The following is a 27,121-nucleotide window of genomic DNA, read 5'->3' on the forward strand; positions in this document are numbered from 1 at the left end:
AAGGTGTTTTAAAATTCCATTAACAACTGAGGGGGGGGGGTTCTGTAATCATTTCCACCCCCTGCTCTTTTTTCCCCCCAGTGTCACTTGAGCAAGGAAGAAACCTAGGGTGACCAGATGTCCCGATTTGATAGGGACAGTCCTGATTTTGGGGGCTTTTTCTTATATAGGCTCCTATTACCCCCCCAACCCGTCCCGATTTTTTACACTTGCTGTCTGGTGACCCTAAAGAAACCGTGACAGTGACTATACACAACTGTGGTCAATGCCCACAGTAAACAAGCTAATCGATTTTTTTCTACTACGTCCATGCAGCTGCAGTAACTTTAGGTGTCACTTGAAGGTAGAGACAGTTTAAAGTTTCTAGACAAAAACTCACCAACAGAAGTTGGTCCATTAAAAGATATTACCTGACCCACTTTGTCCCGTTAATACCCTGGGACCAATAAGGCTACAGTTACACTGCCTAAACCCAGGATTGGCATAGTGATGGGGTCCTTTTAAGTAGATACCCAGCAGCCTACTTAATCTAGTTTCCTCACACCATGAATAGGTTGACTATTTACTAATTTAATACGTATTTCTAAGGCAACCAGCACCGTAGCAGCCAGGGACCAACCTTTGTCAATCTCTGGAGAAGTGCCAAGTGTTAATATTCATGGGCATTGCTAGGGGGAGGATGAGTAGCTGAAATGGCTGCATAAATGCCCGATCCAAAAAGGCTTTGACAGCTTTACCTTTCACATATTCCTGTGCAGATTTCCGGCTTAACTGGCTAGTCCGGATTTCTGCAGCATGCAAGGAGGGTTGTTCTCAGAGCGTCCCTAGAAGCCTGCAAGAGTCTAAGCAGGCGTCTTTAGGTCAGGGGTGGCCAACCTGAGCCTGAGCAGGAGCCAGAATTTACCAGTGGACATTGCCAAAGAGCCACAGTAATACGTCAGCAGCCTCCCATCAGCTCCCCCCGGCTCCCAGCGCCTCCCGCCCACCGGCAGCCCCACTGATCAGCGCCTCCTACTCCTTCCCCACACCTCCAGATCAGCTGTTTTGTGGCGTGCAGGAGGCTTGGGGGGGGGCGATGCACGAGTGAGGGCACGGCAGGCTCAGGGGAGGGGGTAAGAAGGGGTGGAGTGAGGGGCAGGGCCTGTGGTAGACACAGGGGTTGAGCAGTGAGCACCCCCTGGCCCATTGGAAAGTTGGCGCCTGTAGCTCCAGCCCCCAAGTCAGTGCCTATACAAGGAGCCGCATATGGCTCCGGAGCCACAGGTTGGCCACTGCTGCTTTAGGTGCTGGGAGGGCTAGGGTGACCAGATAGAAAGTCTGAAAAATCGGGACTAGGCGTGGGCGGGTAATAGCTGCCTATATAAGAAAGCTCCAAATATCGGGACTGTCCCTATACAATCGGGACATCTGGTCACCCTAGGGAGGGCTGAAGGTAACAGAGGATGATACGGCAGGAAAATACGTCTCTCAAAATCAGGCAAGAGGCCTAACTCTAAACTTTGAGAGGGGAGATGCAAAGTCCACCAAGGCAACTTGGCAGGTGTAACCACTCCTTGTCCCTCATTGGGTGACCTGGCTAACAAGGCACCTGCTACAGGCTTCTCGGAGCTGAAAGCTGTAGCTTAGCAGAGGTTTGATTTCCTACCCTGTGCACCTCATGTCCTCAGACCAAGCAAACTAGTTCTCCCTTCAGGCTACTGGTGGCTAGAAGCTGCTGTGATCTCAGCCATGCCGATCTCTGCCAGGGATCCTTTCCTGAATCCATCAGTATATTGACTCTTTCGTTGTAATCAGTAGGCCTGATGGCAGAAGAATACTGCCACTGATCACTGGCCCCAGAGAGACCTGACAGAGTGAACACAGGTTTACTTCACTGCAGAACAAAAGATTCTCCCCTCCAGGCTACGTTAAGACATTCAGCTGCCTGGAGCACTCCACTCCCACTCACTGCTACTACCTGTTAAGACTGTGAATTAATTATAGGTCAGCTTCATTTCTGTAGGAAGGAACCCTTACCTTACTAAACAGAGAGCTTGGACTGAAAACCCAGCAGCGTCCCCTGCAAAGCAGTTCCCTATCAGCTACTGCACTTCCTCTTTGCTTCGGGCTGAGGTGTGGCTGCTGCTGCTACACATTCTCCTGTTCAGATGTGTTGTAATTAACAAGAACAGAAAGAAGTTGCTACTGAACATGTGCAGCTCTTGCAGAGATCTGGCTTGCGTGTTTCTCTAGTCTAGAGTATGATGCCAATGTATCCCCTGCAAGAGAGTAATCGGACACTGCTGCCTAGGACTGGTCTCAGGACTCCTGGGTTCTATTCCCAGCTCTGCCACAGTGGTGGCTACCTGTTCACTTCCAGAGGCAGGTAAAGCATTGGTTACACTCCAGCGTCATCCTGAAAGCTTTAGGGGCTGGGTTCTTCTTAGCCAGGTCCCACTTGCTGTTGCTGGGGTGAAACTCTCTCGGCTATCACAGGGTTTCCACACAGTGCTTCTCACAAGTGTACTGAAGGGCCCAAGACCCCATTGTGCTAGGCCCTGTACAAACACAGAACAAAGCCAATCCCTGCCCAAAGAGCTTACAATCTAAGGTACCTACACGATGGGCACTATTGTAGATCTTTCTAAACTAGGGTTCTAAGTTGGCCTGGTCCAAAAAATACATATTTTAAAACATGTTTCTGCTCAAACCACATGATCTGATACATTGAATGCAGCAGGCCCGGGCAACCCTACAGCTCCTTCAAAGCCCATGAGCTTCCTTCCATGGTTATTCCTGCTGGCAAAAACTAAAATGAAGCCAAAACAAAAGGTTCCTTGCTTCAAACAAATGAGTTCCCTGGGGGAAAAAAGACATTTGTTAAAAGCAACTCTACAGTTTGGCTTCCCCCACTTCAGCCTCTCCATGCAGCTCCACATAAAGCAGGCAGCAGGAGAGGATCAACTTACAAGAGGGAGAATCATTGAGCACAGGAAGAGAGCCAGATTTTAAAATGAATTAGGACCATAAGATCAGGCTGTTCTAGGTCCTTGCAAGCTGGACGATGTGACAGAGAACGCAAGCTGCTCCTTATCCTCTGGCTAGGGTATAACATACTAGCTTGTGGAACTGAAAGTGAATTGAATTGAAAACAGAATTCTTTGACAATGGTGCTAATTCTTCACTGTAAGGAACCTCAAGACCAGCTGAAAAGAGGACAAGACCACAGTCTTATGCATTGCTTGACTTGTGATTTACCTGACATTCACTGGACAGCTTGCACGGATTTCCATTGCCAAGTCTCAAGAAGGCATATGCACAGCAATGACGTGAAATGCTACACACAGAGAATTTGTATGCTCATGACACCCAAGCAACCCCTCGATGACCTAAACCCAGCTCAGCATAAGTGCAGACAACTAAGTAGGATGTAGACCTGGCCAGCTGACTGCGTTGTTATTGTCCAATTGTCTTAAAGCAGGATTGGAGTGAAGACTGCTAGAAAAAACAGTAAGATTGCTTGTTCCCATAGAATTAAGATGGCAGCTATGAGTTTTATTGGTTAGGAATATAGCTCTCTACGCCCTTGTCTACACGACAAACTTATGTCGGTATAACTACATCGCTTCATCACTGACCGAACCCCCAGTGTAGACAGCGCTATGTCTCCCATCAACATAGCTACTGCCTCTCGGGGAGCTTTCCAGTCAGCTGTCACTAAGCGCTACAGCTGCACCGTAAGTGTAGACAAGACACCCCTGACCAAACTGGGTGCGTAGTCTGGTACTGCAGCTGGCTAACACATACCAGCTGATTCTTACCAAAGCAAGATACAAAGAACTCCCCTTGGCCTCCTTAAAAGGTGGGAAATCAGGGCAAGGAGACTGCTTGACTCAGCCAGGCACCGTAGGGACCTTCAGTTTGGTTTAAGGGAGAGGAAAGATGGTCATGTGATAAATGCAAAGGGTAGAGGAAAAGCTATTCCCGATGAGACCAGTGGACCCCATCTCTGAGAGTTGCCTCAACCGGATGATGCAGAGCAAGGAACAAGAAATCCTGCACTGGACCAGCCTATAATAACCTGCCTTTAGGGGAAGTTTATTTTTCATCCCAAGCAGCTGTTAGTTGAATTATGCCTTAAAGGATGTTGTTTTATATCCCTTAACTTCATAGTTTTATCCTTTCTTAATCTAACTGTGAATGTGTTCATTGCCCATACGTGTTTAATCCATTTTGAATCCCACTAAGCTTCTGGCATACACATTTTTGTGGCGATAAGTCACACAGCTTGTGTTATGTCAAGGAGTTTGGAAATTGCTGATTTTTGCAGTTGTGTGTTATGCCTTCTCAGTTCGGAATTTGCTGGTTTTGCCTTTTTTGTACTAAGGACAACAGAGTTGTTTAACTTCTGTAGACCATTTATTTCATATGCTTCCATTCTACCCTCTTCTCTGCATGTAACACGCCCACTTTTTACTCTTCCTGCAGATGTCTCTCTTTCTGCCTCTACTCATTCTTGCCACCTATTTCTGAACCCCCATTTCTGCTACTGTCTTTTTGAGATGGGAATAAAAATTTCAAAAGCATCCGCACAACTTAGGGGACTAACTACCATTGACTTCAAACGAAACAGACACTTCTGAAAATTTTACCCCAGGTGACCAGAATTCAGCAGTATTTGAGACATTCCATTATGATGTGTAATAGTTCTAGTTTCTATCCTATTCCTACCTGATTATTATTTTTGACTGGCACTAGTCTACCCCTGAACAGGGCTCTCCTTACAGTGATGCTTAATTCTTTTTTCTGAGTTGTTTCAGTTAACTTAGGTCCCAGCAATATGTAGTCGTAGTTCAAATATTCCTCTACAGGGTGTATAGCAATAATGAATTTAGAGATGGTGCTGCCTCCATGCACCAGGCTAAAAAAAGGTTCCTCCGGAGTTTCTCAGTCTTCTCTAGCTTTGAGGAGCCAAAATAACGCATCTGACTGGCTCCCCCCCTTTTCCAGATGATTAATATACGTAACACTGGTCCAAATATAGAACCTTGGGACATTCCATTGTTACATTTTCGCCATGTTTGGAATGGACCATTTGTTATCCTAAACTGTTTCAAAAACAGTTTCTTATTCATGACATTCCTTGACTCCATCACTATTCTTAATGTCTCTAATAGCTTCTTGTGACAGGTTTTAGCCAGGGGGATATTTTCCTAGCTCTGAAACAGGGAGGGAGATAATACCTATGCAATAGCAGCCTAAGAGGTTTAATTCACTACTGTTTCAAGCACACACAGCCTCACATGGAACATACAAGGAAATGCCCTGTATTATTATGGATGAAATCAGTCACAGTACTTTGCAGATCATTGCACTAGAGGTTCATTTCAGCCCCACTGATTCTATGCTCTTGAGATGAAGGAAAAACTGCAAAATGTTGACTTCCCTCCCCACACTCCTGGAAACCAGAAACAAGAGGAATTGGAAAATAATCATTTTTCTGTGTTTCACAGACACCTTACCTGAAAAAAGGTGTGTCTTGGAGTTGCAGGTAGCTTGTTTTTTAGACATGTACGAGACACCCAATGCCTTTTGGGTTCCCTCTCACCCTTCTTTTCAAACCAAAGGGGAGCAATAAGTAGTGTATCAAGTTACATGCTGGTTTCAGAGGAAGTGGTAAATATAGCCAATGGTTTCCCCCCCCCCTTCATTTCTTGTGTTTAAAATGCAACACTCAAACCTGAGACACAATGCAAACTGCCCTTAGCCAGATAATCCCCTCTAATGCACTGCCAACCTCAAGGCATGCAGTAAGATTCAACAGTCACCTTACATGGCCATATGGACAAAGTTATTCATAACTGCTTCTGTGAGTTATCAGGGGGTCAGAAATGAACTCCAGCAAGTATGACCGGTCCACCATTACTTTTTACGTCTCTGGAGAAGCTGGTCTGTGCTCTGTGCTGCTAAACAAGCTGCACTCCTCCAGCAGTCATAATAAAGTAGAATGTTATACACCATGCCTAGAAGGTCATTGTCTCACTTGTCCTACTAGACTTTAGCTCAGCATTAATTATGCTTCAACTCCAGTATGCAGTCTCCATCCCATATCATAGATACTTTGAGCTAATGCTATTTGAGGAGGTGCTCCGTGGAAGCCTCAAAGCATTACAGATAATCCTGGTCATTTAATTTGCCTTTAGCGAACCAAGTCTGAGCTGATAATGAGAGGACTTTCAGTTTTAATTTGCTACTATTAGACGGTGAACTGCTAAAGCAGAGAGGACTAATCATTCTGGAAAAAATCATTGAGACAAGTCTCCCTCATCATTACAGCTTTCCATGACCAGGCTCTTCCTTCAGAAGAAGTCTGGTTGGATTTACCCTCACTCTTGAGATTGTAAAGAGCTTTTAGCTGAGAAGACGAACTTCCTCTTCTTGATATAGAAGGACACATTAAAGGTTTTTTCCTTTCCCATGCACTCACTACTGATTAGATCATTAACAAGGAACCAAACTACAAACACATTCTGTATCTTTTATTTCTAGCAGACAATTTACATAAAATTCCCCTTTTAAGTTAGTGATCCATAACTTCCTGCAATATACTACTAACGGAGCAGCTTTGGTAAAGAATGGAATGAAACAACCAATCAAAACGAAAGAGACAATCACAGTTGATTTTGAAACCAACACATTTCACCAAGTATGTATTTAAAAGAAAATCTGCCAAGCCATATCTTCTCAGTGCTTCCACATGCTCCAGCTTACTCATCCCTTTTCAGGTCTGTGTGGAGGCTGGAGCTGCATGCTGTCAAGCAGTCTGTCATGCTAGATAATGGAGATCCATCTTTACATGATTCGTAGACCTTGGATAGAAGACTCTAAAGTCTTGAGAGAGAAAACATTTATCAGTACTACTACAGTATCTTGTATTGAACATAGTCAACCCCTACAGCAAAACTAAGCGATAGAACAAAACAGATGAAACATGAGACAGGTCCAGCTCTCTAACTTGGCCCCAACACTGGTTGGGGCTGGTACATGCTACCAGATTATAAAGCAACCAAGAGTTCTCTTGCAAAAATTGTGTACAGTAGAACCTCAGAGTTATGAACACCAGAGTTACGAACTGACTGGTCAACCACACACCTCATTTGGAACCAGAAGTACACAATCAGGCAGCAGCAGAGACGAAAAAAAATAAAATAAAAAACCAAATACAATGCAGTACTGTGTTAAACAAACTACTAAAAAAATAAAGGGAACACTTCTGCATCGTAAAATTTAAAGCTGTATTAAGTTAATGTTCAGTTGTAAACGTTTGAAAGAACAACCATAACGTTTTGTTCAGAGTTACGAACAACCTCCATTCCTGAGGTGTTCGTAACTCGGAGGTTCTACTGTATTCCACAGCTCAACAGAAAAGTCGGGGGGTCTACAGAGACACCTGCTGGCCAATGTGCAGCAACGCATACAATCTGGTCGAGGAAATTCTGAGAGAGACTTTGCATACAGAATAGGGCACGTATAGGCTTTCACAAAGGTGGATCCTTAGATCCTAGATATATCCCAATTATGGTTGGGTTTTTTTAAAGCACCAAGTAGGGCACCCTGCCATAGGAGTGTCAAACAGTAGTCTTTTGCTGGAATTTTAAACTATGAATCCTAGTTTGCAGGGTGAATGACCTAGTCTGTTTTGACATCAAGATGAATCCAGTAAAAAGTCAGCCTAGAATCATTTAAACATTTAAATCCATTTAGGTTTTTTGTTTGAGCTTCCATGCATTTTGGACCTCACTTCAGACGCTTTTTTGCTACTTTTAAAAAAAATAGTCAAGAAAGTCTCTGAAGACCCTGGGTCCTGCCAAGACCGTAAGCTCAGTCCCTAGAGGATGGAGAAAGATAATAACAGTGGGCCAGATCTACAAAGATATTTAGGCTCCTAACTTCCACTGATTTCAATGGAAGTTATAAGCCTAAATACCTTTGTAGATCTGTGCCAGAGTCCCTTTCATTGCTCCAGTGACGATTCTGGTCTCCTGAGCCAGCATGGTTGTGGCTAAAAAAAAAAAAAAAAAAAAGAAGGGGATTGGCGGAGGAAGAAGAGGATTAACAAGATTCCTACAGGGACCTGAGTGATCCCATTAAAAAATTAGTCTGGATTAGTACCATCTGCTAAGCAAATACAGCTGTGATTATGTTGAGTCTTGGATCTGTCCTCTCTAAAGAGTTCACTAAGAGTCCTAATTACCCAGAGTCTAGATTCCCTAATGCCAATACAATTTACATCAGGGCTGAATCCCAGGTTCCAGTGCCCAGAGATTAACAAATCACAGACAGTTCACAAGTAAGGCTAAGATTTTGTCATGGTTATTTTTAGTAAAAATCACGGACAGGTGATGGGCAATAAACAAAACTTCACAGAAGTCTGTGACCTGTCCCTGACCTTTACTAAAAAGAGCAGACACAAAATGGGGAACGGGGGAGCCAGCACTCACCGCTGCTGCTCAGAGCAGCTGGGAGCTGCAATGGCCCTGCTGCCTGCGGAGGCTGGAGCACGAGGACTGGCGGCTGCGGGGCCCCCAACCGCCGCTCAGAACTCCAGGTCCCCGGCTGCCTGCGGTGGCTGGGAGCTCCGGGGGCTGCCCTTCACGGATGGGATCTCCCGGTGGCAGCTGAGAGGGGCCCTGCCACCTGCTGGAGCTGGGCACTCCAGGAACCCCCGCCGCAGCTCAGAACTCCAGGGCCAGCAGCTGCCTGCAGCGGCTACAAGCTCCGGGGCCCCCCCCACAGTGGCTTGGAGCTCCAGGCCAGCAGCTGGGAGCTGCGGGGGCCTAAGCTCCCTGTAAGCTGCGCGGCCACGCAACAGCCTACTTAGCGCTGCGCAGGCGCTCAGAGAACCCGCCCAGGGACCTGCTGGGGCACCCCTCCCCCAGCCCCAACTCAGCCTGGGGCCCGGACCTGCTGGGGCTGGGGCGCCTGGACCTGCTGGGGCGCCCCTCCCCCAGCCCCAACTCAGCCTGGGGCCCGGACCTGCTGGGGCTGGGGCGCCTGGACCTGCTGGGGCGCCCCCTCCCCCAGCCCCAACTCAGCCTGTGGCCTGGACCTGCTGGGGCACGCAGCTGGAGCGGCCTGAGTTGCCACCAGGGCGCGGCCTGGCCCACCCCGGAGCAGCCCGGACCCAGCTACAGCCAGAGCTGCCCAGACTCAGGCACGGCTGGGGTGATCCTCCCTGCCCAGGGCTGGCGTGCCTATCCTGCAGCCCCAGAGCTCCCGTGGTGGGGAAAGATGCCTCTCCCACTCCCTCCCCCCAGCACTCTCCCCCCCACAGCAGCACCTGGGCTTGGAGGGGGGAGTCCTCTCCCCCCGCCGCAGCCCCGGAGCACCCTCCTGCACCCCAAACCCCTCATCCCCGGCCCCACCCCAGAGCCCTCCCCCTCTGCACCCAACCCTCTGCCCCATCCCAGAGCACACACCCCCAGAGCACACACCTCCTGCACCAGCCCTGAGCCCCTCATCCCAGAGCCCACACCTCCAGCCAGAGCCCTCACGCCCCTGCACCCCAACCCTCTGCCCCAGCCCTGAGCCCCCTCCCACACTCCAAATCACTTGGCCCCACCCCCACCACATGAATTTTGTTATGTGCACCAATACGAAGTGTTGACACATCACCTCCATATTGGTGCACATAACAAAATTCTCCGCACATGGGTAGGAAAAATTAGAGGGAACACTGGCGGGCGGAGGGGGGGGGAGGAGAAGGGCTGCCCCTGCTTGCTGACTGGGAGCTGCGGTGGCCCCACAGCTGAGATCTCTAGGGTCCTCTGGCTGACAGCTCCAGCCCTGCAGCCCAGGGGCTGAAGCAGAAAATGTCACGGAGGTCTCTGGAAGTCACAGATTCCGTGACTTCCATGACATAATCTTAGCCTTACTCATAAGCAAAGTAGTAAATGCATACCTTGAAATCCCAGATGGTCATTGCTCCATCAATGCCAGTGGTGCAGAACTTGCGACAATCTCGCTTGTCTATCTCATAAATAGACACTTGGCTGAAAACAGAGAGTGACAGCTGTAAGAGAGCTAAGAATACCAGAGAGCCACAGGTAGTGGAGGCATGGTTGAGTAGACTTTAAAGCACTGGATATTACTGGCTTTGTAAGAACTCCAGAAGGTTCAATCCCTACTCTCCCAAAGGAAGAGAGTGACATGATTGTAATTTGTACCTTCTGCCTGATTTTCAGTATACCACTTGAGAAAGAATAAAGCAAGCATCATATTTGGAGGATGCTGGAGAGTCTGCTTGAAACCCCTCCATCTTTCATTAGCTGTGCTATCAAGTAAAGATTTCAAAACACAACCCCACCTCATGCATCTTCAAGGAGTAAGAATGGTGAAGTATTTCTGCCAATGTAAGAACTTGGGAGGCAGCCTCCAAGGCAGACAAGGAAGGTCATCCAGCACTATTATAAAAAGCTTATAATTTAAAGAGGGACCAACTTTACTTTAGAAGTGTTAGTGTATTTTGTGCACATGGAGTACTGGGGCAAACAGGAACATCTCACATGATTAACTTGTATTCACTCATTCCAGAACAGTAATAAATACTGAAATAAATTTTTAAATGTGAGAGTGAAAGGAGAATTGGTTTTTCAGGTGAATTCTGCTCACTGGATTTAGTGGCTTTGGTAAGTGTCCCTGGTCCCACTTACAGTATCAAGTCCTAGTTACACAGTGTCTGTTCATGTCTGAATGATGGAACACATTAAATATGACTTTACCCAGAAGCAAAGGGAGATACACATGTGTAACTATCAATGTTAATGATTATCTTTTATCAGGTTCCAAACAAAATGGGAGCAATTAAATCTCCTTATTCAGGGTATCAGACAACATCCCAAGGGGTCAGGAAGGAATTCCATGTCTCCCTTTCCAATAGTTAACATCTATTCACAAAACTGCTAAATTGGCTAGGTCCCTGGGGCAAGGCATTCTTGCCTTTCTATGAAACACCAGGAATAAGCAACTGTCAGTGAAAGGGTAAGTTTTCTGATATGGCAAATCCAAGGTTGAAGGGTCTCAGATATGTCCTGCAATACATAAGGTGCAAGGGAGCTCTCCTTGTCACATGTCCTGAGCGCGGTGGCACTCACGTGATGCTGTTTTGATGCAGTGTCTCCAAAGTAGTGTTACGATCCTCTGTAGTGGCTCTCTTGTCCATGTTGCGGAAGCGTTCCATGGCAGAAATATTGCGCTGGATGCTCTGCTTTGGAATGTCTAGTTTGGAAACGAAGGTCAGCGAGCCACGGTCATCGCAGTTAAAGAGCATTGGGCAGCAATCATGCCCCTGCAACAAGACATCAAGGCAAAAAAAGTTAGCTAATTAGGAGCAGCACCTTTGCTTTTTATACCTCACTCGGCTGCAGAACAGCTCACGCTGATGCTTCTGAAGAGGTATTTTATTATTGAGTAACTTCACAATGTGTGCGTTATCCTCTCACTGAAGCACTACAACATTCTACAAGAGGAAAGAAGGGACACTTACAGCTGCCACAACGCTGTTCTCAGAGACAAATGACACACTCAGGAATGGGAGGTACTCTGTTTTCAGCTGTGAAACCCTAAACACAAGAACAATTGTTAAAGAAGGGCCTCACTGAAACCTCTTATCTTTTGTTTCAACAGAATATGACAAAAGGGCCCATTCTCAGACAGCGCTACTAGTACAAAAGCTAGTATAGCCCAATTACTATAATATGGTGCCTTCAAGTGACCCAAGTAGATTGTGACTTACATGCAAGTAATTATAGCTTAGTGCAAATGCCCTGTGAAATCTATTTTTATTTTAAATCCTGTGCCATGTCCCCAAGAAATTAAGGAAGAGACAATAGTCAATGTTTATAAAAATCCTACAAAATTTTATACTGGGCTGCTGAGCAGGCAGTAGAGGGAGCCATTAACCAGAAAACTATTCCTGGCTATATGCTGACCTTATAGAGCATTCTGTACACAAGTGGTGACACACATTTAAAAAGATGACACATTCCAGCATTACTGATATTTACCAATTTGGGCCTTTTCTGCTTGGTAAGACAAAAAGTTAGGTCTCTAGAAGGTTACAAAAATAATGTGAAACACTCCAGTACTTAAAGTACTTGGCTGCATCCTTTTAAGACACAATAGCTGGGCATTTATATCAATACTAAATGATCTCATCATTCAAGTTATTACAACAATACCAAGGAAATTAATGAACAGGCCAGGATTTCAAAGATGGCCCTAGATCATCTGTATTATTTAATGAGCTCTCTAGCTAAGTATACATTCTGCATTTCTCCCCAGATCTGTGTGTGTCACAATTAAACACAGCTGTGCTCAGATGGCCCTCTCCTCTCCCCACATCCCTGGAACAACGTCACCTCTCCCCATTCCCAAGAGAAGAGAGGCGGGGGCACTACAGGAGGGTAGTGAAATATTTCTACCGTGGTTGGAGGATAGAATTTAAAACCTTGCAACAGGTAAGATGGTGAAGAGGACAGGTGTGGAATTGAGATTTCATGGAATAAACAGTTTATTCTCCAGTCCCTAGTTAACACTATCAAATCAGGGACTAGATGTAAAAGAACTGGACATGCTCTCACAGAAGTCTCCTATAGCTATTCCACAGGAGAATGTAGTTTCCTAATAGCAGAACTAAACACACTGTTAGTTTCAAAAACAAAACATTTTTTTCAAAAACCATTAATTTACTCCAGATTGGTTTTATTTATCCAAACTTCCCAACAGCCAATCTGAATAGACACAAGTCTTCTAAACTTTAAATGGACTGCTTGTACCCCACAGCATAACTGACAGAGCTGGACACAACACTTCTGGAAATACCAGCTTTGTACTTCCTTGTTGCAAACAACATTCCTCGTGCCATGCTTGCCCTTCCCTTCTCGTATCACAGGGTTAATAAATACACGGACAACAAAAAGAAAATACTTACATCATATTTTTTGAGGCATCAGCAACTGACACAGTACTATCATGGCTGACCCAGGCTAGGCGGTTACCACTGGCAGAAAAACTGACGCTGTGCACCCATCCGCCACTTCCAGGACCACCAAATTCTGACATCAGCTGCCCAAAGGGCATCTTTGAGCCCCATGGTGTGCTGGCTGGCTTTTCATCCACTTCCTTAATGTAAGCAGAAAACACTCTGCAAATAAAAAAAACCACCAAAATGATAATGGAAAGAAAACCAGACACTTTAACTGCATAAAAATCTCACGTTAGATTCACCAGGACAGACGCTACATTAATTGTGCCATGCTAAGGTGCCATTTTTTGAGCTTCCTTTGACAGCAGACTTCTGTGTGCTGTGGGAAAACATCAGCCCTCAGCAGCATTATGCATAAAACATACACAGTCTTCTTATCGCAAATGTAACCTTCTGTCTCTTTCCTTTTCGCCAGAGACTGGCTATGGAAATGTATACTGCACTTACAAAAATTCTCTATTGCATTAAGATTTTTGTTTCTTCCTTTCACAGCACTAACAACCCTGGCAATCAAAGTTCAGAGAGAATCTGAGAAGTGCAATATGTAACAGCCAGCTAACACAAATCCTTACAAAGATTCCAAATCTCAATCTAGAGAATGGGTAAGAGAGACGGTCACATTCGGACTAACTGCTGGAAGAGTGCATCAAAACATATTAAACGGTCACTATTTTTCTGCATCTCTTTTCCCAGCACTGCTATTTATGAAAATGTGTTAAATAAAAAGTCTTCCCCCTATAATCATAGGTTCTTTTTGAGAGATTCAGGGGTGGCACAATATGGCATAACTGCTACCATGGAAGTTGTTATGATGTCACAGGCATAGGATTAACAGCAGCAGTTAATCTACTGAGCAAGAGAGTTCTTCCATTTGAACCACACCATAGTACAAATAATGAAACATTTCAGTATAACAATAGCCGTGATCATATGATCATGCTCAAGGTCAAAAATGAAGAGGAATTTTTTTTTTTTTAAGTGAGCTTATGGTAATATTTTTTAAACTCTGCGTGTGTGTGTGGCACATTGTTCAACATACGCTTTGAAGAACACACACGTCTTCAGTAAAGCCGACAAATATAGAACAGAAAAAAGGCCTTAAGTGCAGCTATGTTAATATGGTTACCAGAGAATTCTAAATTGTAAACATGAGTTCAATCAGCCTTGTCAGTTTAAAACAGAAGTTGACGGAAGGACTGTGTGTTGTTGGTAGGTTTAAATTTAAGAGCCCTTTACAAGAATCCAGAAGGACAGCTCACTTAATACATGGAAATAGGACATCATAAGTTAAAAGCAGCAGAGTCTTTGATACAAGGCAAGAATAAATCAGTCCCAAGTAGCAAGAAGACCGGGAGGTGACTGATGATTGAAGAAAGCCTTTCATTTGCTGAGATTTCTTTCTGAACCATTCCATTTTAGAACTAAAGCCATCTCTATGCTTGAAAGTCTCCACATTCAAAGAGCACTAGAATATGGCCTTTATTTCCAGTGACACTGCTCCAGCTACAGTATAAAAACCAACCCTACATAGTGCTCGTAGCTATACTCTAAGAGAGAGAGAAAGTTAAAGGAAAAGGCCCTATGGATTATCAAGGCCAGCCATCTTAAATCCTATTAAATAACTATCAACTAGCAGCACCTCTTGCCCTCGATTTTTATCAGCATGTCTCCTGCTTGCTGAAGTGATGTACTGCTTGCTACTACTGATTTTGGCATTTAATAACTTTTCAGAACCAGCTATCGGTGCAGATGTGCTAAAAGCCCAGTAGTCTTTATAACTCTAGTATATAACTGAACATTCGCCTGGAAACAGAATTCCGGAGATCTGTATTCACCCTTCAGCAGAGAAAGACAGTTCTCCTAACATTCAGAAATAGGTTATTCGCAGACAATAAAAGTACGAGACCTGGAAATGTGAATTGAGATGGACACTTCTTCCTCCGATGCACCTACATAAAGACCTGTTCCTCTCTCTGATCAGAGTTGTAATTGGTATTAAATGGTCCATCCTGCAATGCAAACTTTAAATAATAAATGCCTCCTAAATATTTTAATAGTAAGATACACATTTCAGAATGGACCATTTCCAGAGGAATGAAATGCCGGGCAGAACAAGTTTTCCAGCAGGAAGTACATGAAACAAGAATATTAATCTTCCATGAATCATTGTTCTGTTCTAAGGAAATCCTGGGAAGTTGATTCAACCTATGTTTGGTAATTTCTTGCCTACCCATATCTTCAATAAGATTCTTCAATAAGGGATGATTAGACACAACAAGGCATTATAAGGTAATCAGTTCCAGCTTCTCAGGAGCAGTCAAAAGAAAAACCTCACATGAGATCCTCTCCACATAAGAGATGTTAGAAAAAATACCAGGACAAAAAAGTTACAAGTCCAAGGAAACTGACATTAATATAAAAAACAACTCACATTTAAATAGCACCTTTCATCTCACAGGATCGCAAAGTGCTTTAATAACATATACAGAAGGAACCTTTCACACACAACTCACATGCAGTCTCTTCTGGAGGGGTGAAAACACTTTACAAAAGTCAACTGTTTAGGGCAGGAAGTGAAGATGTATACCCTATCCAATTTAAACAAACTGGGATTTGGTCAGAACACCTCTCCTCATGTGAAAAGTGCCATGAGATATCAAATGACCAAATGCTCTAGACTTCAGATTTACACCTCATTTTAGACTAGGGAATGTAATGTTTGGGCCTAGCATTTATTCTAGTAGCCATTTTGAATACACAGACTTTATTTTTAAGTCTGAATACTTCCCCTGTAGCAGAAGGAAGGGAAATTCTCACTATTGTGCAAAGTAAAAGTGTTTAAAATAATAATAATAAAAAGAATACAGTGAAATCACCATGTAGAAAATTACCTATCTGGGCCCAGATCCTGCAAGCTGAGACACATGGATGAACCCGTGCACTGCACCCCATGACTTTAATGGGATGCTGTGTCGGGGGCAGGGATCTATCTGCACTAAGCAGCTGCCAAGTCTTCCAACCTCATGCTAACAATGGCCAAAGGTCTGTTTCAGATAAAAGATGGTGCTTGACAGGCTTTGATTTCATATTAGGAGCTGCATGGAGCTGACCATCAGGTACCTGCACAGCTGACGCAGTATAAGTAAACACTGCTTTATGAAAGTAACACTGACTTTTTAGTGGATACATGCTAAAAATATACAGTCCTGTGTACATGTGTAGTGGCCCAGATTCAATAGTCTTTCAAGGCTATATTTTATTTTTCTAAATAAATACATTAGTACGTGACAGGTTGCTATTTTGACAGTGTACGTAGGATTAGCACATACTTACTGATTTAAATCAGTAACACAAATCAACTTGCAAATGCTTTATTTACTCTCACCTGCATTTGAAGTCACAGGATCCAGCAGCCAGCAAGACATTATTGGGGTGCCAGTCCAGACTTAGGACAGTGGAGCGAATAGGCTTTTTAATGTGTTTGCTCACCCACCTAAAATAACAGGAAATAAAACTTATTTATTGAGAACCATTTGCTTACCATTAAAGCACCAAATATCCTGCAGTATATGACTCCAATGCATCAAATCTCAGTGCAAGTGACTGGAAACATTCCAACTTTGCAACAGAACTGATGTGTAAAGGACAAGGAGACTGAAGTACACATGGCCCATTCAATCATCATTACTGTTAAATCTGCCTCTAAATTCTCACCAGAAAAGAAATGGTTCTAGACATCATGGAACTCCAGCCCTCTATTACTCCACAGTGATAGTACATTAAAATGCAACACTTGTAATATACACCTGTATTCTATCAGATATGTGTATTCTCTTTACTTTTCAGTTAGCGCTATGTAGGTTTTTGAGACACTGACCAGCTGAACTTTTTAGAGAAGAATTCAACTAGTTATTCTCTTTTTGCTCCTTTCTTCTACCTTACTCCATCTAGTCGAGATTTTGTAAATTCATTTCAGAAAATACTGATGACTGCAAAACCTCCAATACAATTCATGAATCTCAAGTGGCTGTAAGCTCTGTCAGCCAGGCATCAACAATTAAAATAAAGAAGCTACTATTCTGAGCAGATACGCATTTGGGTCCTATGCCCTTTTGAAATCAATTTTTAGAAACACTTTAATATACCAAATTGACCACTACTCTGACCTTGAGTTCATTAACTTGATTTTGATGTAGTAAATTTCCCCTTTTATATGCCCAAGAACAAGAGAACATTGCTGAATCACAATATAGAGTTGAGCAGTATTATTTTCTTAGTACAACATTCTGAATGCATGTTTTTTTGCAGGTTTAAAGTGTTTTCTGCAGCTTATAACTTTTCTGTTCTTTATATTTTATGGTAAAATTTATGAAAGTTATATAAACTCATATTGCATGGAAATTTTCAAAGGTTATAAAATACAGATCAATTAAATGCCACATTTAAGCCACAGATAACAGCAATAGCAAAACAAAGTTTTTTCCATCTAAATATTGTGACTTGGGTGCAAGTTCTTAGCTTGTAACTGAGAAAAAAAGACACTCTAAACATGGAGGATTACGCAAATAAGGATGAGGTACCATTCAGTCCCTGTTTGTAAATCTATCTTAAAATGCAACGTCTTCTGGCCCGCCCAAATGCTGTGGCTTTGGCATAGTATATAAATGCTAATGAAAAGTAGCATGTGTCTCACAGATCTTGTAAGAGACATGGAAATGCTAATGGTTATATATTGCTTGATGCTGTCAGGTTCAAGTATGGTCACCCATTCCATTTCTGAGTGTCTGGTAGACCACTTGTTTCTTTACACACCAAACAGAAGAGATTTATTAAATTAAGTTCTTTGCTTATGCAATACATTTCTTTTGAATGGTTGTTTCAGATGGTATATGACTAGAAACCTGTGAAATTCTTTTTATTTTTTATAGTTTCTTTTTTGGGAATTTCAGGTTATTTTGTTTTACCCATACCAGGGGGTTGGACCTGGAGGTGGGGGTGGGGGTGTGTTTGCATAGAGAGCCTGCCCTGCAATCACCCTGCAGTGATGGCTCATCACATGGGTTCAGTTCCCCTTTCTGGGCCAGGCCACAGTGCCATTCACTCAAATTTAGCCAAGACACCTTCCCCTACACCCCATGATGATGAAGGGTAACTGGGCCAAACCCGAGCAGCGCCATGACCATTTTATTTCATGTTTGTGAGATATGGGGCTTGATTTCTGAAGCTCTATACAATATTTACCCAAACAACTTCAGAATCTTGGTGAATTAGTATTGAGATGGTTTGTGTGTCTACAACAAAAACTATTACACCAAAAAACCTGTTTGGTAAATGAGCAAAATCCCAGGCAATGGTTAGTTATAAAAGAAATTCAGGCACTTTTGAAAGAGGTAGGAGAAGTAAGAACACCAAATATTTGAGAAAATCCATTAAACTTGCCAGAAATCAGGTAGTGGAGTATGAAAATAAAGGTCTAAATAGACATACAGTAAAACCTCAGAATTACGAACACCAGAATTGCAAACTGACCAGTCAAACACACACCTCATTTGGAACCAGAAGTATGCAGTCAGCAGCAGAAACAAATAAAAAAAAAGCAAATACAGTACAATACTGTGTTAAATGTAAACTACTTAAAAAAAAAAAGGGAAGTTTAAAAAAAAGATTTGACAAGGTAAGGAAACTGTTTCTGTGCTTGTTTAATTTAAATTAAGATGGTTAAAAGCAGCATTTTTCTTCTACATAATAAAGTTTCAAAGCTGCATTAAATCAATGTTCAGTTGTAAGCTTTTCAAAGAACAACCATAACGTTTTGTTCAGAGTTACAAACATTTTGGAGTTACGAACGACTCATTCCCGAGGTGTTCGTAGCTCTGAGGTTCTACTGTAAGTAAGTGTTAGAAATACATTTTCAGGGTACTGTCCAAGGATTTAGCTACCTATTAATATTAATGAGAACTGCATGATTAAATCACATGCATAACATGTACCCTTTACAGCTTTGAAACTCTAAGAAAAGCTCAATAAAAAAGATAAAAACTCAGCAATTAAAGCACATCTATGGTCCATTAACTGCATTTTAAAACACACTATGGAATACAGAAACAAGACAATGTACTGCCTCATGGATTTGCCTTAATGGAAATCATCAAGTTTAAACTGCTCACCAATCATTTTCAGACTCAAAGTAGCACACAGATATGAGTCGAGCTCCACTTCCTACGGCAAATTTATTCTCCAAAGGAGACCACTTCACAAAGGTGGCCGCGCGATTAATTCTCAGAATCACTAGAGTTGGCTTCCACACGCCGTCTTTCTGACTCCAGACGTAGGCATTACGGTCTGCACCACAAGTTACAATGCGGTCACTCTTGGGAGCCCAATCAATACCTGCAATTTAGACCTTCTATTAATATCACATTTTCTTTCTTGTGAATCCCTGTTTACTGTACAGCAACCCAGAACCGAGACATCAGCTACTGCCCTTTGCCATGAAGATAGATGCCAATGATGTCTTCACCACCATTCATTCAATCACCATTGTAAACCTGTACTGCTCCTGACTTCCCTCTTCAAATCCCTCTTACTGATAGATTATTGGAACATAGACTGTGTGATAAGGAAGACTGCTTTGAAAGCTCGCCCACTTGTAGTAGAATGGCTACCGCCCTCTTCCTCCACGCCCTCCCTCTTCTGGATCCCAACTCTGATTTCTGCAAGAGGCTTATTACTTCAATAGCTAAAGAAGCAGTACTTCCAAAACTTCGCCCAAACTTCTAGCATAGTTGTTTACTTTGCTGCTGCCAAGCTACACGGTCATAGTCTAAAACTTCAGACAGTAGTAGTTTTTAGAAATGTTAGAAAGAACAAAGCTATCAGTTTTTATGTAGGAATACAATACATATGTCTGTGTCATGCCTACTTAAGCTGTGCCATCAGCCAAAAATAAATCAGTATCAATGCAAAGAAGCGAATAAATGTCAGGAAAAAATAGTATAAGAAATCCCTTTGACAAGCTTGCCACAGCTTTCCATCCTTCCTATGCAATGATGGATGTTTTCAACTGGAAATATTCAGAGCAGAGTTATTGCCTATCTTTTTACTCAGCATCCTTCTTTTTGAGTCAGCCTGCTATCATTAGTCTCCCCCTGCCACAAAAATATATTTAGACCTTCCTGAACAGCACTACTCTAGTACTAAAAAAAAAATTCTTCAAGCATGCTGATTGAAAAAAAAAAAAAAAACAACCAAAATAAAAAAAAAAAAATAGAATTAAAGTAGAAAAATATGGCAGAATCTGATGCCTAATATTTTTAGATGCAATGTTTATTCTACAATTCATTTCTGGCCTACTATAAAAACAGGTTTCTTAATGTTAAAATACTGCATGTGTCAAGACTTTGGTAAGCTTTAAACGCTGCATAGCACCCAGCATTCTCAAGTGGCAGTGGTATGTAACACTGACTTCTGTAATGAACACCCAGATGTTGCTAGTGGCAACAGGTGCAACTAAAATGCTGAGCAACACCTTTGGGAATGACAAGTCTTTTGTACATCAACCAGGCTATGTGGTTAGGTCAGCATGAAAGAGTGCAAACTGCTGTGCGCTTGCCAACGAGGTGCAGGTAAGTTTGGTGAAGTTCCCACAAAACCCTGTAGTACAAGCAGAGGCTTCTCTCCATTAGTGGGCTGATATCAGCACACAATACTGGTGGACAGGACAAATGCTAATTTTCACTAGTTTCCCAAGTAATGTTGTTTAAAAGGCTAATGCAGGACAATCCTATTTTCTACACTATACCTGGGTGACTCATGTTTTGGCAATCTTACCATTTCTATATTTTAATTTTGGATCCTGAAAATTATATTAACTAAGCTTCTGTGTTAAAGCCAGAGACCCATGAATTCCAAGAATTCACACAAGTAGAACTTACCCCAGAATTGTGCATCAGTATCTAAGCTTTAGTTAACAAAGGTTTCTAGCCATTATGGTTGCAAAGAAGGTGTTAAAATATAAAATGAGTAAAACCAATGCAGTGGTATGTCTTCCTGAATCTGCAGACAGCCTGAAACAATAACTCACAGATGTGAACAGTACCATTTATCTCCAATGAGTGTTAACTCTGAAACCAAAACATGGTAACTTAAAAGTGAGCACTGTAAACCTCTACTACATCTCCCTGGATGCCAAAATCCTCAACTTCCTGCTATCCAGCCACCAAAACCCACAACATCTAGTTTTCCCTCACTGAAAACTTTAATACAAAACTGAATTGTCAATACAGAAGTATGAGACAGTACAAACTGTAAATGCAAACACAAATTAAGATAAACTGAATTTAATATTTAAATAATACTGTATTGTTATATTAATTTTATAATTAAAACCCCAACTTAAAATTAATCTCAGCTGCAGCAGAATTTCTATTCTGGCACAAAAACCAAGACCTTGCTGTAGAAATGAGCTCTAGCCTTCCCCAGAATACAAAGGACCTTTGGTAAAACTGTTTTGCATTATCTTCCTTTTCATGTTTTACCTTGTAAAATAAAGTCCTGAAGACCCTGTTCCATCACCAGGGTTTAGAATGGCAACCCACTGCTCTTTACACAAAGACACACTGTATTACAAGCATATCAAAGAGGAGAAAGGAAGAGATTAACTGATGCCAACCTGCTTAAACATAAACTGCTTATTTAATCCCCAGAAAATATATCTATAGATATCAAAAGCCACATACCAGTATAGCAGAGTCATATATACTTGCTGATGTTTGCTTACTAAAACTAGCAATTAAGATGAATGCAAAGTATGACCAGAGAAAAATCATGACAAAATTGGCTTATTTGAAAAGTTGAAAAAAATATTCTTGCTAGCTCACTAAAGAATTTTTTTTAAAAGGTCACAGGAACAGGATACTACTACTTTTTACAGCCTTGAACTTTAGTATGGTAGCTACTCAATGAAAGTGTTTGGAAATCAGTGCTTTGCTTCCCCACATTTGCTTTATGTGGTCCAGGAAAATGCAGCAAAGCTCTCCATGAAGTGAGTGCCGACCTATAAAAAGACTGGATCATCTATTCTTCACTTACAGATTTCTTACTGTTTGTCAGACTACTTCTTAAAAGCAGGTTGAATCACTTTCTATAACTATGTTATCAGATTCAGCATATTCACTTACCTGTAATGTGTCCATTGTGTTCCTTCAGCTCATGAGCTTTTACCCACTGGTTCCCACTCTTCTTATAGATGTGAACTTCATGGTTATTGGGGCTAATGGCAATCTCTGGCAAAGGGAATTAATCCATTAGTATGTGAGATTATTTTTTATGACAAAAGCTTTAGAACAGCATATCTTTCCAAATCAAATCTGTATTTTTCAGTTTCAAAATGTGTACACAGGTGGATACAATCTCATTGGGAATGCAGAGTCTGGACTAAAGAGACTTATTCCCAAAGTCCAGAATGCATTGCAGGGCATTTCTTATCTGGAGAAGCTGTGAAGAACTTTAGAACTGTATGATGTTTAGTATTCAACAGTCTCCAAAGAAGAAAATAGATTCTGAAGGTTATAATCCAAAATGGGTGGGGAGAAACTAGGGTACAAAAAAGGCTGGATTTGGGGCATGGAAAAGAGGGTTAAGAGTGAGGGTAACAGGAAATCATGTTGCAAGTGATGGTGCCCACTTAAATCTCTAGTTTTTGCTTTTGGGCACCGCAGATAAACACTTCTAAGACTCTAGTTTCCCGTATGCCCAATGACCTAGTACGGAATTTTGAAGACTATCACTATTGCAGCATGTTTTGTAGTTTTTAGGGGAGCGCTCAGTGAGGCACACTAGGTATCTGATATGGTCTTGTAATGGTTGCTGTACTGGATTGTTTTCTCCTTTTCAAAGTTCTGGGTCACCTTTCTATAAGTATATGGTTCTGTAGCATGTACAAAATACCAATCAAAGGGGAAAAGATAGTTAATATGGTACTTACGAGTACGATCTCTGTTCCAGGCATGGCAGGTGATTGGTTCTAATAAAAACTGATGTAGAGACATTCTGAATAAAGGATATTTTTAGTGTTTTAAACAGTGAAAAAGCTGAAAGGAATAAGAGTTGAAAAATCAACATTTTAAATTAGATAAATACATAAAGCTATAGTCTTAGACATTACTTACTAGGGCTGTTTGAGTCAAATACTATAGCTTATTTACACATCATCATAACTAGTTCAACAAGAGTATAGATGCCTATAAAGGTTACCTTTGCTACCTCATGAATTTATAAAGCACCCATTCACCATGGTATGCAGACTTATTTTGACTTCTCATTCTTAATACAGCTAATCGCAAATTATCGCTTCTTAATGTTTCTTCACACGTAAGAGCGAGACAGCCTTTCCCTGACTTATGAAAAATCTTCTAACAAACCTAAATAATTCTACAGAGTTACAGAATGGTGTTTTTTTTAAAAAAAGCTCTCTCTATTTAGATGGATATTTCAATAAACTGATCGAAGTCCCCTGCAATATCAAGGCTCAAAGGAAGCATTAAGACGATTCCAGGAATATTTTTTTTTAAAGTTGAATGTGTCATTTTAATATTAACACGAACATTCCACTGAAACTTAATTACAGCGTACTGACACATTTGTTATGTGATAAAATTATTCACTTCATTAATCCCAAAAAGAAATTACTTCTAATTAGCTATAAATTTTTGGATTACAGAATTTTTCATGAAAACTGAACACTAAAACGACAGCATAAAATATTCTAAGCTGTAAATATACAATTTATTTTAAAAAAAGCTTAGTATTCCATAATTTGTAACTGCATTAATACAGATGCCACTGGGTTCTGCAACCGAAGTTGTATTAGTGAGTAACCACACAACTGTATAATACAGTACAATCTGAGACTTTATACATTCCACATGCACAGCTGTCAAAAGTATAAAGACGCTGCAGCATAAATGGGTGGAAGATAACACCGCAGCAGTTTAAAAGCACCTGTAGTCATCAAACTACATACAGCTCAATAAATATAATTTGTATTTGCCAATTCCCCACACATATTCCTACTAAATTTCATATCCAAGGATCAATTTATAATAGTCCAGGAGAAAGCTTTTTTCCTACATGCATCTAAAAGGAAAAAAAAAAACCCCATAGTGATGTCATTCTAAAGCACTCACACCCATTATAATCTGAAATTACAACATACCCAAGTATGGCCATGTTAGCAGAGGGTGGAGATTGCAAGGCAAGGTAGGAATTCAGATGCAAACAGGAAATGAACAGAACCCAACAGAAACTCAGGAGTGAATGGAAGATGAGCAACTCCTTACTGAATTTAGCAAATGGAATCACAGTAGTTTAACAAATGATACAGCATTCCAACACCACAAATATTTTTGGAGACTTTTTTTAAAACTTAAGTACTGCCTCCACGTCGTTACCTTACACTTAGGGAAACAAATACAATTATATATCAGTGTACTTCTTCTGAAAGTGCATTTTGAGAAAAACAGTATTTAAACTTTTAACTAAGGTCAAGGTGATATAATTTTAAACTGACACCTCATTGCTTGTTCTTCTAATTCCTTTGATTTACCAAAATATGGGTAACTATTATTGGAGAGGTTTTATCCAGTCCTACCAAAGTGTTATGTCATCATCGTTTCCTTAATTAAAAGGGGTTTGAGTTATCTCTGACTTGGGACAGCCATGATTTGAGATTCCATTTGTTAATCTAAGCAAAAGGTTTGCAACTTCTTTGTATCATCTTCTTGTTTTAGTGCACGCCAACAGTCAGTCGCAGTAAATTTCCATATACAGGAAAAATTGAAGAGCTGTTTCACCAACAAGGATGGCTCAGCCCTTTCTACTCTCTTTCAGAAATAAAATGTAGAAAATTTTCCAAAACCAAAGCATATAGTTATTTCAAAACACGGTTTCTAACACAATCCTGCTACTTTCCCACACATGCACTACATGTTGGGGACATATTCCTGTCTTTATAACATCTAGTCCACAGATTTTACTTCTAAGCTTCAGACTAAACAGCAAGCTGGTATCAAAAATAGATGCTCGTACATGAAAACAGCTCTAGTTCACCTTAGAAAGATTCCCCCATATCCAGTATTAATCTAAAATGCCCATTCAGTGAATCTAGATAGAAGGTATCATGCATTCTTTCCAAATGACTGGGTTTCTCTAGTGCAATAATCGTATTCATAAGACGGACACTAGATCTCCCTTCACCTGTATAAAGTGACAGTATTCTGTTTTGGAGGACCAACTAACCACTACAGAGCAATGCTGCAGACAGATATTCTCAAAAATGAATACCTCTCACCCACACATTTGATAACTACACTATCCTTTTCCTAACCTTCCTTTTTAAGAGAGTCAAAAAAACCTCAATACAATTTTTAGTCATACTCTTCCTAATCACCAAACAGCTCATTGCAGGATAAAGACACTAATCCATGGCCCTTTGATATTACTGATAGGTGGTATTCAGTGCAGTTCTCAACCACCAATATCTTCAACCTTCCCTGTCAGCCCAATCTGAGAATCCCCCACAGGAAATATATTACCCCAGTTAACCTTTTTATCTAGGTACTTGGCCTAATGTATCTAATTAATTTACAACTGCAGAGTAATAATCCTTGCTTTCCGGAATCAAGATGGGATTTTTATCTTTTTGTACAGTACCAGCTTCCTTTTTCAGGGGTGGTGGGGAGGGGAGGGAGATAATGGGGTGAGGAAAGGGTGTTAGGCTGCTGTCATTCCCTAACCAAGCCAGGTTACATGTGTTACAGGGCTATCCCCAACACACACACAGCAGGAATACTGCCTCCGAATCCAGATAGAGCGCTAAAAAGAGAGACACTTTCTTAACCCCCATCGATCTCCTTTCAGATCACATCAATCATCTGGAAGGGAAGTGTCTGCAGTTCACTGCCTCCTGCTAGTCATCCCCTCCAACTCGGTCAGGACTGCTCTCTCGCGGGGCTACCAGCTTACAGCCAGGGCTACCGACCCAGGATGCAGTCCGCGTTAGAAACAGAGACGCTGTTTCCGACGGGTTGTGCCCCTGACCCAGGCTGTCACTACCGGGGCAGGGGCTGGCAGGAGGGGCTCTGAGCGAGCTGGGCTCTGGCGGGCCGCTGCCTCCCGCCGCTCTCGGCACAGGTGGCCGGAGATCTGACACCCCTCGCCCCAGATGGCTGGGGGTGGGGGTGGGGAGGAGGCGGCAGGGCTAGCCCCGCACGCCATTGGGAAGGAGGGACCAGCCCCAGGCGGGGACGCGGGAACAGGTCAGTGCCCTGCCCCACCCAGCGGTGGGTGAGGGGCTGCTCTCACCCGCCCCCAGGTTTGAGGAAGAGCCGGACCCCCCCCGCCGCACGGAGAATGGGGGGAGGGGTTCCCGCCCCCCGGCGTGAGGGAAGGGGGCGGGGCCCAGGTACCCCCACCCGCTGAGGGGAGGGGCCCAGGAAGGGCCGAGCCCACCCCCGGGGGGGGATGAAGGGCCCGGGGTCCCCAGGCGGACGCGGGATGAGCCTGGCCGCGGACCCGGCACTTACCTGGGGGGGAGGGGAGGAGGCAGCGGAGCGGGACTCGCGGACTCTGGTCAGTCAACGCGACTCCGCTCCGGGCGGCGGGAGAGGGAGCGGCCGGCGGGGCCCGGCACTGACAAGCGATCCAGGAAACAGCCTCGGAGTCTGCGCACGGGCCGGGAGCCGCTCCTCTCACGGCGCCTGCGCACAGAATCGGGGCGGGGTGAGTTCCTGCCCCTACGCCTGCGCACGAGCCGGGAGCTGCTCCTCAGTCTGCGCCTGCGCGTAGATCTGAAGCGGGTTGAGGCGAGAGCTCTTCTTACACAATGGCGCGGGAGGGGGAGAGGAGGCGATAGGATGGCGCATGCGCAGTGTCGCCAGCTTGAAGGGGAGAGCTGTACATGCGCAGTGGTCGTCCTGGAGGGGAAAGTTACACATGCGTACCTCTATTGTTACACATACGGGGAGAGGGATAGCTCAGTGGTTTGAGCATGCTAAACCCAGGGTTGTGAGTTCAATCCTTGAGGGGGCCACTTAGGAT

At 42.9% G+C, this 27,121-nt stretch overlaps 1 protein-coding gene across 2 annotated transcripts; it reads right to left on the minus strand.

Annotated features, from left to right (window-relative positions):
* Nucleotides 1-6,503: 6,503 nt before the first annotated feature.
* On the minus strand, nt 6,504-26,774 carry ARPC1A (actin related protein 2/3 complex subunit 1A). 2 transcript variants are annotated; one of them, XM_024205247.2, is made up of 10 exons: nt 26,608-26,774; nt 23,010-23,074; nt 22,204-22,308; nt 19,192-19,414; nt 16,410-16,517; nt 12,971-13,183; nt 11,525-11,600; nt 11,133-11,326; nt 9,941-10,031; nt 6,504-6,870 (listed from the first exon to the last, which is right to left on the minus strand). In XM_024205247.2, exons 2-10 carry the CDS (start codon nt 23,071-23,073, stop codon nt 6,832-6,834), a joined length of 1,113 nt encoding a protein of 370 aa, XP_024061015.1. In that variant the 5' UTR covers nt 23,074; nt 26,608-26,774; the 3' UTR covers nt 6,504-6,831. The 2 variants fall into 2 exon arrangements, with proteins under 2 accessions (XP_024061015.1, XP_024061014.1); XM_024205246.3 differs by having other exon boundaries at nt 23,010-23,115; nt 26,608-26,773.
* Nucleotides 26,775-27,121: the final 347 nt, after the last annotated feature.

Source organism: Terrapene carolina, unplaced genomic scaffold, assembly GCF_002925995.2.
Source record: "Terrapene carolina triunguis isolate 2854851 unplaced genomic scaffold, T_m_triunguis-2.0 Scaffold93, whole genome shotgun sequence".
In the NCBI taxonomy this organism is placed as follows: domain Eukaryota; kingdom Metazoa; phylum Chordata; order Testudines; family Emydidae; genus Terrapene; species Terrapene triunguis.

Excerpts from the sequence above, each read along its gene's own strand:
- ARPC1A (XM_024205247.2), bottom strand. The coding sequence starts at position 23,073 with ATGTCTCTACATCAGTTTTTATTAGAACCAATCACCTGCCATGCCTGG. Across the intron at positions 22,309-23,009 it reads CTGGAACAGAGATCGTACTC|AGATTGCCATTAGCCCCAAT; the intron begins GTAAGTACCATA and ends TCCCTTTGCCAG. Across the intron at positions 6,871-9,940 it reads TGACCATCTGGGATTTCAAG|ACTTTAGAGTCTTCTATCCA; the intron begins GTATGCATTTAC and ends TTCTCTCTCAAG.